General features: G+C 39.8%; 1 protein-coding gene across 2 annotated transcripts in view; it reads left to right on the top strand.

Moving 5' to 3' along the window:
- Window positions 1–12,078, top strand: part of LOC118340944 (nuclear receptor coactivator 7) — a gene marked incomplete at its 5' end in the record, with an annotated part of 15,702 nt that extends 3,624 nt beyond the window's left edge. The window contains 15 exon segments of one of the 2 annotated variants that reach the window (XM_035679111.1): window positions 2,261–2,418; window positions 4,121–4,191; window positions 4,306–4,413; window positions 4,506–4,607; window positions 5,321–5,446; window positions 5,655–5,839; window positions 6,349–6,470; window positions 6,828–7,421; window positions 7,531–7,702; window positions 7,893–8,040; window positions 8,277–8,399; window positions 8,521–8,673; window positions 9,517–9,612; window positions 9,857–9,930; window positions 10,829–12,078. In XM_035679111.1, coding sequence (XP_035535004.1) covers window positions 2,261–2,418; window positions 4,121–4,191; window positions 4,306–4,413; window positions 4,506–4,607; window positions 5,321–5,446; window positions 5,655–5,839; window positions 6,349–6,470; window positions 6,828–7,421; window positions 7,531–7,702; window positions 7,893–8,040; window positions 8,277–8,399; window positions 8,521–8,673; window positions 9,517–9,612; window positions 9,857–9,930; window positions 10,829–10,964 — 2,368 coding nt within the window. In that variant the 3' untranslated portion in view covers window positions 10,965–12,078. 2 annotated transcript variants of the gene reach the window in all.
- Window positions 12,079–13,476: the final 1,398 nt, after the last annotated feature.

Below are 13,476 nucleotides of genomic sequence, written 5' to 3'. Positions count from 1 at the left end.
CCAAGTTCCCCTTTAAATTGAGATCATATGAAGGTGTGATAAGCACTTTTAGGTTCAATATCTGGAAAATGCTGGTACATCAGTTTCCTGGAAAAACTACCTTTTGAAGAAGAAAGCATTAATCCAAAGATTACTGTACGTTCAAAGGCATTGAATATACATTAAGTAAGATTGGATTAAAAAATGGACAGATTATACATTTGCCAGGAACAGGCTGTGCACAAACCAAGAGGCTCATGGCAACTGTGAAGGAGCTGCAGAGCACCGTGACTCAGAGTAAGATTAAGTCATTTGCAGTTGTAGTAGGTGCAGTAATTTTGTAGTTGGTGATTTCACTAGTCGCAGCTTAATGGCTGTTGAGCAAACTCACACAACACACTGGCCGGTTTTTGTCGGAAGATATGTGGGAGACTGTGAATCAAAGTGGGGAAAGGTTCTGTTGTCCAATGAGACCAAAATGATGATTTGTGGCCGTCTGCTAGAGAGCTGTGGTAGGAGAATATTTATTTTTATCAAAACAACAGCAAACATGAAGTCAAAGTAAAACAGGAATGGCTTTATTTATTTTATTTATCCCTATTAGTTGTTGCCATGGCTACATTTTCAAATAAAATACATATAGTCAATAGTGTTCAAAAATCAAAGATCAAAGAAAGCCTGTTTACTTATTTACTTTTTCAGTTCAGATGTCAATACAATTGGCATCGAGCAGCTTGAGCAGTTTTGCATCAGCAAAAAAGCTCCATAGAAACTGAAGGTGGCTGGTGTCTTGAGAGATGTGAATGTTGTGTATTTGTACATACTTAAAATGCATTTGTACAGATTTGTTTTCACATGTTCTATTCAACAGTAATTATATACATTTGATTCAAAGGGAGGATTGTAAAAAGGCATACATACAACACTAAAATCATCCTGTTGGGTCCAATAATGGCCTCCCACTTTGCTGGAAATGGATACACTATAGTTACAAACGGAAGGTTAGAGAGGAGAGAGGGGGGGAGGCAGTAAGATGAAGGGTAGAGAGTGATTGAGATACTCTGCAAAATGGCCTGGAGTGAAACAGACGGTGCTGTTAAGAATGTGTCTGCAGATTCTTGAGTTCACTACCAGATGTGTGCTGCATCACTTAAAGTGGGAGAGTGACCCGAGGCTGTGGGAGAGGCCTGAACACCGTCTGTCTGCAGCCTTATCGACCGACTCTTGCCTTTCCATTAAGGCGCTTGAACGCTTAAAACGTTTGTCTTTTGGTTTTTCTTTTATTCTTCCTTTGCTCAGCTGGCTGTGCAGGGAAACTCTGCCCCCCTTAACTCTTAACTCATATCTACTACTTCAGTGGGGCTCACAGTGGGTGCATTATCTGTAAAATGCACCTCTAACCCGTGGTTTCACTGCACTGCAGTGTCCCCCCTTAACAAACCCCAAGAGGGTCTGAAGATGCCGTTACATAACTCGCCCACCTATCAATGATTAAACAGGGGCAAAGGACTGTCTGAGAGGAAAATACAGCTGGCGCAGCAAAGTAAAGAGGGGAAAAAAAGTTAGTCGATGTGATAACTTTGAGCACAGTAGTAGCACCTGGACAGCAGGTTAGCTGTCATAGAATTATACAATTGGATGGTTTATATCAGACAAGGAGCTCGCTGATGTTTTAGTAGTTTTAATACTTATATGGGCTGCACAAATTTAACAAAATTAATTGAAATATTATTATATGGCCATGTGCAATATGCCAATCGCAGAAGCTGCAGTTTTTTGAGGAAGGTAAAATGTTTGACAAAACAATATTATAATGAAGTACTTTAGTTCTGAAGAGAAACCCTGGCCTACAAATCCTGCTCTCCAGATTTAAGAAAACATTTGTCTGTCATCTTCATGATCATCATTTAACCATTATGATAAAAAATAAATCATTACTTTCAATGTGGAACTAAAATTGAGTGTCAGTTTTTGTGCCATATGTCATAATAGGCCATTCTGAAGGAGGAACATTATGTTAAATGCTTCATTACATCCTGTGGGAGTCAGCTGCAACACTGTTAAACATTACAAGTTCATATTTTATTATGAAAAGGTCATGAGCTGTAACATTGAAATGGTTAAACTATATGCCTGTGCACATGTTTGTACACACTGATCACATTCCTAACCTGAAAGAGTTGTCATGGCATAAATTATAACATAAGTGATCAAACAGCTATCTTTCTTTATTTGACTTAAGCAGATGTGAATATCTCCGTCTCCTCTGTCTTCTCATCAGGTTGAAGAGGCGGAGGCAGCTCAAGCAGAGCCAATCGGAGAAGAGTGTGAATGAGCAGAATCCAGCAATCATCTCCTGTCAAGACGCCCCAAATGACGGCAACCCCAACAAGAAGACAGACCCGCAGAGAATAACAGCGAAGCCACCTGCAGGCTCAGGTACGACCTGCATCAAAAACTCACACGTGTTGGAACATACCCTGAAGCTTCTGATTACCTGCAGATGCCCTTAAAAAGTATTAAAGAATAACCTTATTGATAGATACATAGAGGGCTCTGCTATATCTTGGTTACACTGACTACTGTGCTTGGGGTACTTCCAGTGCTAATACTATTTGTTAGTAACCTGATTTTATTTGTGTGTAAAACCTATGGCACAACATTGTCTGAATGCAGTACTCTCCCATCTACAGTAGCTTTGTGACAATCCCTGTGTAAAGCCCATGTGAATTATATGAATTATAATTAAACTAGAAATATTCTAGTCATAATCCACATTTTTGGTAGTTACAGTTACCTTCGGTGTAACAGCGCCATTCAAAGCGGGTTAACTAGCTAATTAGAAAGAAAACATATGCTGGGCAAAACCATCCCCGCTGTTACAGAGAGATTCAGGCTTTTGTTGTCTTAACAAAATTTTTTCCTGTGTTTAGACAAGAAATATGTAAACTTAGCGGTATTACTATCTCCGTTCATATTGTCCTGTCTTATTTGCAGCACAAGGGTCCTCTCTGCTGGGAACGAGCTCAGCAGTTTTAAACAGGAAGTTGCATAACCTTTATCCTGTTTTACAGTTGATGATGGCATTTAAGTCTCTGTATTCACAAAGTTTGTGAGAGTTGGTCTTACATCACAATGGAACACAATGAGTATGATTCCCTTCATTTCTCCTTAAAAATTCATAAGATACTAGCATCTTTTCTAATTAGAGGGTTAGGATTTTGTCAAACACATGAGAAAAGGGCAGATTGTATCATCAGGCTAATGAACTCAGTGTGTACACTGAGGATGACTAACAAAAATTCTTTCAGTGTCAGCTAATTATCAATGAACCTAACCTAAGCTAGAAAAAACGAATACATATTAAGAGTGATGTGTGCAGTGTTAATAAGAGCTTTCAAATTAGTTTTCTGCATTTTGTTTTCAGTGTGTTCTCTATCATGAGCATTAAGTAACCTGCTATCACGTGTTGCATAAATCATCCCCAGCTCCTTCATGTTTACAGTGATAACAGACTCTCGTCATGCGTGCAGTAGGTCATAGACCACAACATTGTTACCTGCAGCCCATCAAATCAAAAATGATGTTCTGCTGTGTAACATACAACCAAACCGTAACTCTTTAGCTTATAAGCATATATTGTCCTGTCTAATTTTATATGCGTATGAATTAGTGGCCGTGCTCATAAACGTGACAGCGGTCTTGTCTTTGATGCTCAGTACAGTAAGGAGCAGACCCAGTGGGAGTCTGGCTGTCTAATGCTTAGTCATGCCCTCGGTTTCCATGGAGGAGGCAGCAGTGTAATTATGCAGTCAGGGAGTGGTATGCTATTAGATCCTGTGTTCTTGGCAAGAAGAAAGTGCTGACTGTGGACCTTGTCTACTACAAGGGTCAGATTGTCTGTGTGTGTTTTTATGATAACTGCTTCAGCATGTATGGGACAGTGTTTTAAGGCTGGATGACGAAAGGGGACAAACAAGCATGGGTACTGTCTCAAAATGCAGCTAACCACTGGATAAGGTCATCTCTGTTGGAGTATTTCTTAGTATTTCTTTTCTCTCACAAGAATAATTGTGTTTGTTGTTTTTTTTGTTTTGCCATAATCACACAATCATTTTCTCATTTTCTGTTTCTCTTGTAGATGATGGCTGTAAAAGTAACAATCAGGCAAAGAGGGAGAAGAAGAGGCCACCTGGGACAGTGGAGTTCAGTGTGAGTAAAACTACAGTATAACACATTTAAATAACACACTGGCTTATTAGCAGAAAGGTTGTAGTTTGACCTGTGCTCCTTTTTTCAGAGACTAATTTCTTCCCCATGTTACAGGTGGGACCTAATGACTCCCTCAACAGCATCGCACTCAAGTTCAACATCACCCCAAACAAACTGGTCCAGCTGAACAAGCTCTTCTCTCGCAGTGTCTACCCCGGTCAGGTGAGAACCTCGGCAGTAACCGCCACTTCATTCAGCTCCCTTAGTATTTTTCAGACTGGCTCACCTTTGGCTGCCTATCATCGTTCTTACAGAAACTGTTTGTCCCCGACGTGAGCCAGGCAGAAACTGACCATAAGTCTGAGAGTTCATCCAATCCCTCCTGCACAAATGGCTTATCAGAGAACGCATCACATGTAAGTATGAAAGTTTGAAGCTCGCATCACATGTAAGTATGAAAGTCTTCATTATGCTGCAGACAGGAGACATTTAGGGACATGTTTTTTAAAAATGTTCCTGTATGAATCTTGACTATGAAACCAAAAAAGGCAAAAATGACACATAAATCTACCTTTGATCTTAGTGTTAGTTTGAGTTGTATTAATTATATTTGAAATAAGGGTATGTTACAAACACCAGATACTTAAATAGTCAAATTTGCGCTTATTTAGATAATATAAAAGGAGACAGTCTTTTTTTGTGTGTTTTCAGACTTCAAAGTTGTCCGTCTACATCGGCTCTAACTGTGAAACTATTATGTTTAGGTAAAACTATTGCTCTGATGCTACAAAAAAAATGTCCAATTCTGTCATATTTCAAATTCTGCTATCCTCCATGATGGATGACAAATTGAATCCATGGTATGGGTAAGCAGTTTTTAATAATAAGTGCACAAACAATGTAGACTGAATATTTTGCAGTGGAAGGTAATTTAATCTACCATCATTTGGCAGTGAAGTGAAGAAGTTACTTTTGGACACAAAAAAACAACAAATGTCTGACTCTGGTGGCCTTAAATGAAAGGTTAATAAGAACTGAAAGCACATGGCGATTGATTTCTTCTCTTCCGAACAAGCCATTCTAAATACAAGCATAACATTCAGGTCTCTGTCTTTTTAACTTCCTGCAGGACGGCATGTCAAACTGCATGTCAGCAAAATCCCTCCGGCGTGAGCTCTCCCCAAACTCTGAGGACGAGAGCCCAGCGACGGTTAAATTCATCAAGATGAGCTGCAAATATTTCACTGATGGCATGGTAAGAAGTCAAGAAAACATCATAATGCCGGATAATAACTTAACAATAATTTCTTATGGTTGCGCTGGTAGCTCACCTGGTAGAGCTGGAGCCCCTTCTACCAAGGCTAGACCTAATTCAAATGCATGTACCCCTGTTGTATTTTGTTTGTGACGTTGTTGCCCCCACCACCACTGCTGTGTCTCTGTGTGTTACGTTAATGCTGCAGGGAGTGGTGGGAGGCGTGCTGATCGTAACACCCAACAACATCATGTTTGACCCCCACAAGTCAGACCCCCTGGTGATCGAGCACGGCTGCGAGGAGTACGGCCTGATCTGCCCCATGGAGGAGGTCGTGTCCGTGGCGCTGTATGACGACGTGTCGCGCATGAAGCTCAAAGATGCTCTGCCTTCGTAAGAGCACCTAACCGTCCCGCTCTCCTCGTTTCCTTCTTTTCGTAACCGTTCCTTTTCCAGTCCTCCTTTCTTGTTCCTCCTTCCAGTTTCTATTTGTCTTATTCTTGTTAAAAAATAAAACCGTTTGTGTAAAGCCTTTTAGATTTCCAGGACTTTCCCATCTCCCTCGTTACCACATCCTGTTTTTTTGTCACATATTTGTTTCTACTCGAATCTTGTTGTCTTGTTTCTTAGTTAAAAAGCTTTCAGATTTAGATAGTTTGTAATTTTCCATTAAAATCTTTTGATTAGTTCATCATTAATCTTTCAATTTTTGATTAATTTATGCTGTTTCACATCACACGTGTTATTTTGTTTTGTGTCATTCTGGTCATTTATCATTTCTGTTGGACCTTTTTCTTTTTTTGTTTTTCCCTTTTCATTTTTGTACTTGGTTTGCCGTGCGGTTTGTGTGATGCCCCGTGACCCCACAGAGACCTACCCGAGGATTTGTGTCCTGTGTACAGGCCCGGCGAGTGGGAGCAACTGCCTTCAGAACAGGATCTGAACCCCTTTAGCCGCTATGAAGCTCTCGATCCAAAGCGACCAATCGTCTTGGACGACATCGAATCAACCCTCTCAGAAACTGGTAACGTCCTGTCATCCAGCATCAACGGGTTGTGAAACGTACTGTTGAAGCTTCAGAGTGATCCTCTTCTTAATCTTAACTTTTGTCTGATACTATCCACAATCAGCATTTTTTGGGACGTTTGTATGTGTCTGTTTAATGAATGAAAATGACAAATTCAGATCTAGATTAGTCATTAGTCTATCGACAGTAAATTAATCTTCATTGTTTAAGTCAAAATGCTAAATTCCAGCTTCTGTGAATATTTTTTGATTAGGTATTTTTCGCTATTTTCTCTCATTTGTAGACTGCAAGTTGATTGATAATGAAAATGTCTTGATGTTAAACATAAAAACCGTCCTATCTTCTTAATACCAGCGAGCACAGAGGGCGAGCAGACAGAGAAGTCTCCATCAGACGAAGGATTCACAGATTTGGAGCCTACTGTCAACAGGAGCACTGAAGAGGCCGAGGCCACGTCCTCCAAAACAACCAACACTATCAGCAGGGACCAAAAGGAACTAGGACCAAGCTGCCCAGGCCGGGGAGACCTCCAGGAGAAGTCGATGCTTAGTCACACTAAAGGGAAGCTGGATGATGAAGAGGATGAGGGCGTAGCTCAGAACAGCTCCATCGAGGATGGAGAGTCGATACAATCCTCCTCAGAGACTGAAAAACAGGGTGATAAACCTTCAAGCCAAGAGGTAACTGAAACCAAAGAAACAAAACCTAAAGGGACCGAAGAGCTGCTAAATGGTGCACATGATAAAATAATCAGCGCACCAGTGGACCAAAACAGGAAGCTGAGTCTGAAGGAGGCTTCGGAGGTTTGTGGAAACTCTGGTCCGAAGAGACAAAGCCCAGACAGACCAGCATGTGGGGCTGAACTCAGTGAGGAGGAGAGACGGAAGAAAAGCTATGAGGCAGAAGTGAAGTCGTGGCTGCTGGAGAGGATGCAGGCTCCAATAGAAGGTAGCAGTCATAAACTAAATATTAAACCCATGGATAGATTTGTCATTTGTGACTGGATATTAACCAAACGCTCTTTTTCTCTCTTTTTTTTTTATTTTAATCTTGGCAGACATGCTTTTCTCATCAGAGGAGAAGAGTAAAAACCCACCTATGTTCCTGTGCTTCAAAGTGGGAAAGCCAATGAGGAAGTCCTTTGCCTCTGGGATGACCTCTAGTCCCGCCCACTCATTTGGGGGCCGGGGTAAACAGCCAGAGTACTGGTTTGCTGTGCCACAAGAAAGGTGACAGGATGACTAGCACTTATATTAACAAAATACTCCCGCAGTACATTGTCATGCTGGTTTGAAAAAGAAAATCCATGTGGGAGCTGGTCTTAAACCCCAGTGTGCGTGTAAACAAGCTATGTGCTTTTAACCAGAATATGTATTGTGTGTGTGTGTGTGTGTGTGTGTGTATGTGTGTGTGTTCCAGGGTGGACCATCTGTACGCATTTTTCGTCCAGTGGTCTCCAGATGTGTACGGGAAGGAGGCTCGAGAGCAGGGCTTTGTTGTGGTGGAGAAAGATGAGCTAGACATGATAGACAACTTCTTCAGTGACCCTGCATCTTGCAGCTGGGAGGTGAGCTCAGTAGAAAAGCATGTAGTCCATTCGCTTGCCTCTGTTTGCATCACAGAGTCAACACTACAACACGGTTTGCTGACATTTCTAATACGGTCATAAACAAGATCATTTTGAGACCTTTGACGTTGTGAAATGAGCTTCATTTGCGACTGATGTCCTGTTTCGCAGAGGCAGTGAAGACTTTGTGTCATTGATTACTCTTTGACTTGCTCATGTGTTTGTTTTGCTCCAAGATCATCACCATTGATGAGGCTAAGCGTAGGCAGAGTTTCGGCAGCTGTGACGGAGACTCTGTGGATGCACTGCCAATACTCAATGATACCAGTGATCTGATGCAGGACACGCACATCGAGAAGGTACGTGCAGCTCTATGTGGTTGCTAACCAATAAAGCAACCCACATACTATAAAAAAATAAATTAAAAAAAAGATTAAAATTTGAAAAGCCCCATAATCGGATTATCTGTTTGCCCTCCAGCTCGCCTGTCGCCTGCCAGCACGTGTGCAGGGTTACCCCTGGAGACTGGCATACAGCACTGTGAAACATGGGACCAGCCTGAAGACTCTGTACAGGAGCTTGGCAGACGTGGACAGTCCCGTGCTGCTGGTCGTCAAAGACATGGATAACCAGGTCCGTACTGTATGTAAATGACTCGGAGCCCAATGGCTGATAATACAGCAGCTGGTGTTTATGGACTCAATACAGTTTCGTATTATTTTTTCTTACGATTAAAAACTAAATTACTACACATACACTACACAGAATGACGTTTACTTCCTGATTTGATTTTAGGTTTGCAAAAATAAACAAGGATTATTTTTTAAAGAACACAAATTGTATGTATTAATGTAGTTTTGCTATTTCTACAGGTTTTTAAAATACATTATTAACAGTTACTAGGCAATTTGCACTGGAATTACATTCTCCTGCTGTGTTATCATTCATCATGTGTTAGTAGAGGTACAAAATAGCATTGACTAATGCTCTGACAGTTGAAAAGACTCGTGAACACGTTGAACATATGTATTCCTGCATAGATTAACAAATAGGCATCTTTTACATCAAAACATAATGACGTTTGGTTCTTACAATTGTACAGTGTGGGTGTTACAAGGGGATTAAATTGAATTGTATCTCCTTATTAAAAACCAGGAACTGCCCACTATATTCAAACAAACTCAAACTGAATCCAGGAAGTGCTCCTACCCAAACCTTTTTTATGTGTGTTGCTGTCACACACACACAGGGTTTTTAGGTTTGTAGTGTTTTAACAGGTTGATCAGTTATTGCTCTCGACTTTGGCGACTCCTTGTGGTGATATAAAAAAATACACTGATGAAAAAATGTATGCTATCAGATTAATTTCAGAGTTCTTGTAATTATAAACATTCACATGGGGGTTTTAACTACTAGTTTATGATTATTTGTTGCAAGTTATTAAATTTTTCATCCTTTAATGGACTCTTTTGACAGATATTTGGGGCGTTCTCGACTCATCCCTTCAGAGTGAGTGAATACTGCTATGGCACAGGAGAGACATTCCTGTACAGCTTCTGTCCTGAGATCAAGGTTTGTACTAACTTAGTTTACTCCCATATAGCCCATATCACAAATCACAGTTTTCCTCAAGGGGCTTTACAATCTGTGCAGCATACAACACCCTCTATCCTTAGACGCTTGATTCTGATAAAGGAAAAACTCAGAATACAGAATAGATCAACAAAAATAACGATATATGCAGATCACTTATCACTTACGGTTAGCTTTATTCCTCAAATGGTGATATCAGACATCGTTTGCTGTTTGTTTTCAGGTGTACCGCTGGACGGGGGAGAATTCTTACTTTGTGAAGGGCAATACGGATTCTCTGCAGATGGGAGGAGGAGGGTAAGTAGATCTGCCAGCAACACTGCAAGTTAATAGCTTGTTTAATCAGTTATTTTGTGCCGGAGCACAGCAAATTACAGCCAATTACATCAAATGGTAACCCTTCCTATCAAGGTACACATTCACTATTAACTAGTTGCTTATTAGCATGCATGTTAGTAGCATATTAGCTCTTTATTAGTCATTATATAGAACTTACTAATCCTTTATTTTTACCTCCTAATTATTGCTTATTGATAGAGAGCAAGTAAGTTGTTGTACATGAATTATGACCTTAATTCACTTTGCTCAATATGTACCTTATTATAAGGTGGTAGTACCCCTAGAATAGTTATTCACCTTTAGTAACACTTAATACATATGGTCTGTTTTCATGTAACAAAACACTAGATGTTAATAGTGTCCAAATAACTCTAAATTGAGTCTTTTTAACTCAGAATATGTTCCTCATTCTAAAGTGAGGTATTTCTCACAACTAAGCAAGACTTAAAGTTAAACTGGGATCATAAAAAACTTGTAAAAGATTTAAATTCAGTTGAGTACAAGTTTTATAGTTCAAAGTCCTCTGACATTGGTCCATACTTAGGTTTTTTTTTAGTAATGAGCAAAACCTCTCTAAAATAAATGGGTAACATATTCTGAGTTAAACTTAATCACTTAATTAGTACTTAATTTAGAGTTATCTGGACCCTATTAACACTCCTTGTGTAGTTTTCTGTTTTGTGACCTAAGAATAGACCATATCTATTAAGTGCCATTAAGAGAGAATGACTATCAGGGCGTCATGGGTGGCTCGCCTGGTGGAGCTGGCGCCCCATGTGCCGGAGCTGGGTCCTTGCTGCGGCGGCCCAGGGTTCGACCTAAGTGTTTCTAAATGTTTTAACTCTTTGCTCTGCAGTGGTCAGCTGGGTCTGTGGCTGGACGCTGAGCTGTACCGAGGCACCACCACCAAATGCGCCACCTTCAACAACCAGCCACTCTCCGCCCAGCAGGACTTCAACATCCACAGTCTGGAGGTCTGGACCTTCGAGTAGCCTCACCTGCCTCCTAGCTACGTCTACATTCACTCTCCGCTCCTTCAATCACACCCCAAGTCTATTACGCACCACTTGGAGGCAAAACCTCGCTGCCCCGCAATGACACTAAATGTTCTGTGAGAGGAAACGGAAAGCAGCCTGCGCAGTTGTTACTGAAAACGGAACAGAAAGCCTCCTGCATCTCTCCTGAGAAAATGTCGTTGCTCTCGGTTCATTGGCTGCCTTAGACATCCGACAACGCCTCCAGCTTTCCCAGCATGCAGACTGCCTTACCACCATAAGCTTATGAGGAGAGAGGAGAGAGAAGAGGAAGGCTGCTGACGTTACTTCTGCGGTTAATCCCCAAAAAGAACAGATTTTAGGTGTGTATGAAAGAAGCGTTCCCGTATTGCTGTAGGTTACAGGACGAATGATCTTTTTTTAATTTTTTTTTATGACGCAATGAATTTCAAACATGAAGGAAATGGAAATTGCCAGGGAGATTTTGGATCCTCCGCCGTTCGATTATCATTCATTGCGGGAAATATCTGTAATTGTTTACAACGGGAAGAGTTGCTCTTCCCCCGAAGGCCGTCTTGTTTTCTCATTTTGAGTTTTTAGATGAACTGAATGAGAATGTCCCATTTGCATTTCCTCACAACTACATTTTTTTGTTTTCATTCCCCCTGTACAATCCAAAACGTAGTGGTTAAACCAGGAAACATTTGCAATGACCAAATATGTTCTATTTTAATTTCATATGTTGTGAGCTCATCATATTTTATTAAATATTTTAGAGTTTTTATTTTTACATGTTATTTTTACATTCGTTTTTTTTTATTAATAATGCTCAGTTGTTTTTTTTAATGGTTGTACTTTTATAGAAATGTTGTGTTAAATATTTCTGTTTCTGATTGGACCTTAACAAGCAGTAGAAATGTGCTGTCAGTATTCATATTGCACACGGACTATTTTTTTTAAAATCTCTTTTGATTTTCATTTGTGGTCGTTGTCGTTCAGAGAGTCACAGCCAGTAGAAATTTGAATGTGATGTCACTTTGCACTACAGGATTAATTGACAGTTAATGCTGTGTCGTGGCTCTACGTAATGAAGCATTTCTTCAGTGTGAAATTGTTACTGAATGTTGTTTGATCACCACTGCAGGAGGGAAGCTTCCTGTGCGAACCACAGGTCAGCTTCTGCTATGCCTAAACATGGTGTGGATAAAGGGATTCTTGTTCTGTTTTTGCACTCTGGTATGCCACTAACTTAAAAATTCAAATCTTAACTAACATGGAAAAGAAATGCTCATTGATATCCTGTATATCTGACACAGGCTTGTCGTGCATGAATATGCAATAACGTCTGACACCACTGTTATGATACCTGCCATACTATCCACTAATGCCAGTTCTGCTTCATGTGAAAATGAGCTTTGTTGTCTTCAGCTGTTCAGTGTTTGTTAACTGTGAATGCTCCCTGAGTAATTATTTCTTGTGAATCCAAAACTGCTGTGGTCTGTAATATCACTAAGGATCTATTTATTGTGTTGTTATGGCAACTACATTTAAACCTAAATAAATGTTGAATATAAACATATATGATCGTGGGTCGTGTCGCTTGTGTCCAATTTGTTAATTTCCATTTATTGTGGAGATTATGTAAACAAGCTTGTGATGCGATAAGACCCCGGATAGGAAGGGTGGAAGTCGTCATCCCGTCAAAGATCGCTAATTGAGAAGATGAGGCACTCGGTAGATTAAAAGTGACTCACTTTCAGATCTACATTAATTTAAAAGAAAAAGAGTAAAGGTGATTGTCTGAAGTGAGAAAGAGGTTTCACTCAACCTCAAAGCTCACAGCTTTTTAGATGTCATTGTTTTGTGATTCTTTTTTTTTTTCTAATACTTTTCTCATGATCATATCTGCAGATGAAACCTGTAAAATCGGCTTGATTTTAGTATTCTAATTAAACTACAGTGGGAACAGAGGAGTCTTCAGAACATAGAATTTGGTTAAAGAACTTCAAAATGTGGAGGTTTCAACAATTCAATAAGTGTCTGTCATGGATTAGATCAATTTTAATTTTCTTTTAGATCTTAAATGTATACTCATTTTGAACTTGATGGTATTTTTACCTTATTCTGTGTTAATGGGGATAACATTCTAGTCCTACATTTATAGTACATACTGGTATCCAAGCCTGTGCATATTAGGGCATTTATGTCTTAAATTTGGTAGGTAAGTGTTTGTAACATGATTCATTTATCTGGTAAGAATTTGAAGACTGAAAAATAATTTATGCTCTTATGTAAATATATTAATTTAACGAGACCAAATTCCCCCAAAAAAGCGTTTTTGTTTGTTTGTTTTTTTAAATATGATTTGTGTGAATTATACAATATCTCTATATCAGAAGAATCAGAATCAGATTTATTGCCAGGTAGGTTTTTACACATATGAGGAATTTGTCTTGGTGCATTGGTGCATAAAATATACAAATCAAACACAAATATACAAATCACACAA

This window comes from Morone saxatilis, unplaced genomic scaffold, assembly GCF_004916995.1.
Source record: "Morone saxatilis isolate NCDOM2014 unplaced genomic scaffold, NCSU_SB_2.0 Contig7, whole genome shotgun sequence".
NCBI lineage: Eukaryota > Metazoa > Chordata > Actinopteri > Moronidae > Morone > Morone saxatilis.
This window is presented reverse-complemented; position numbering and strand designations above follow the sequence as displayed.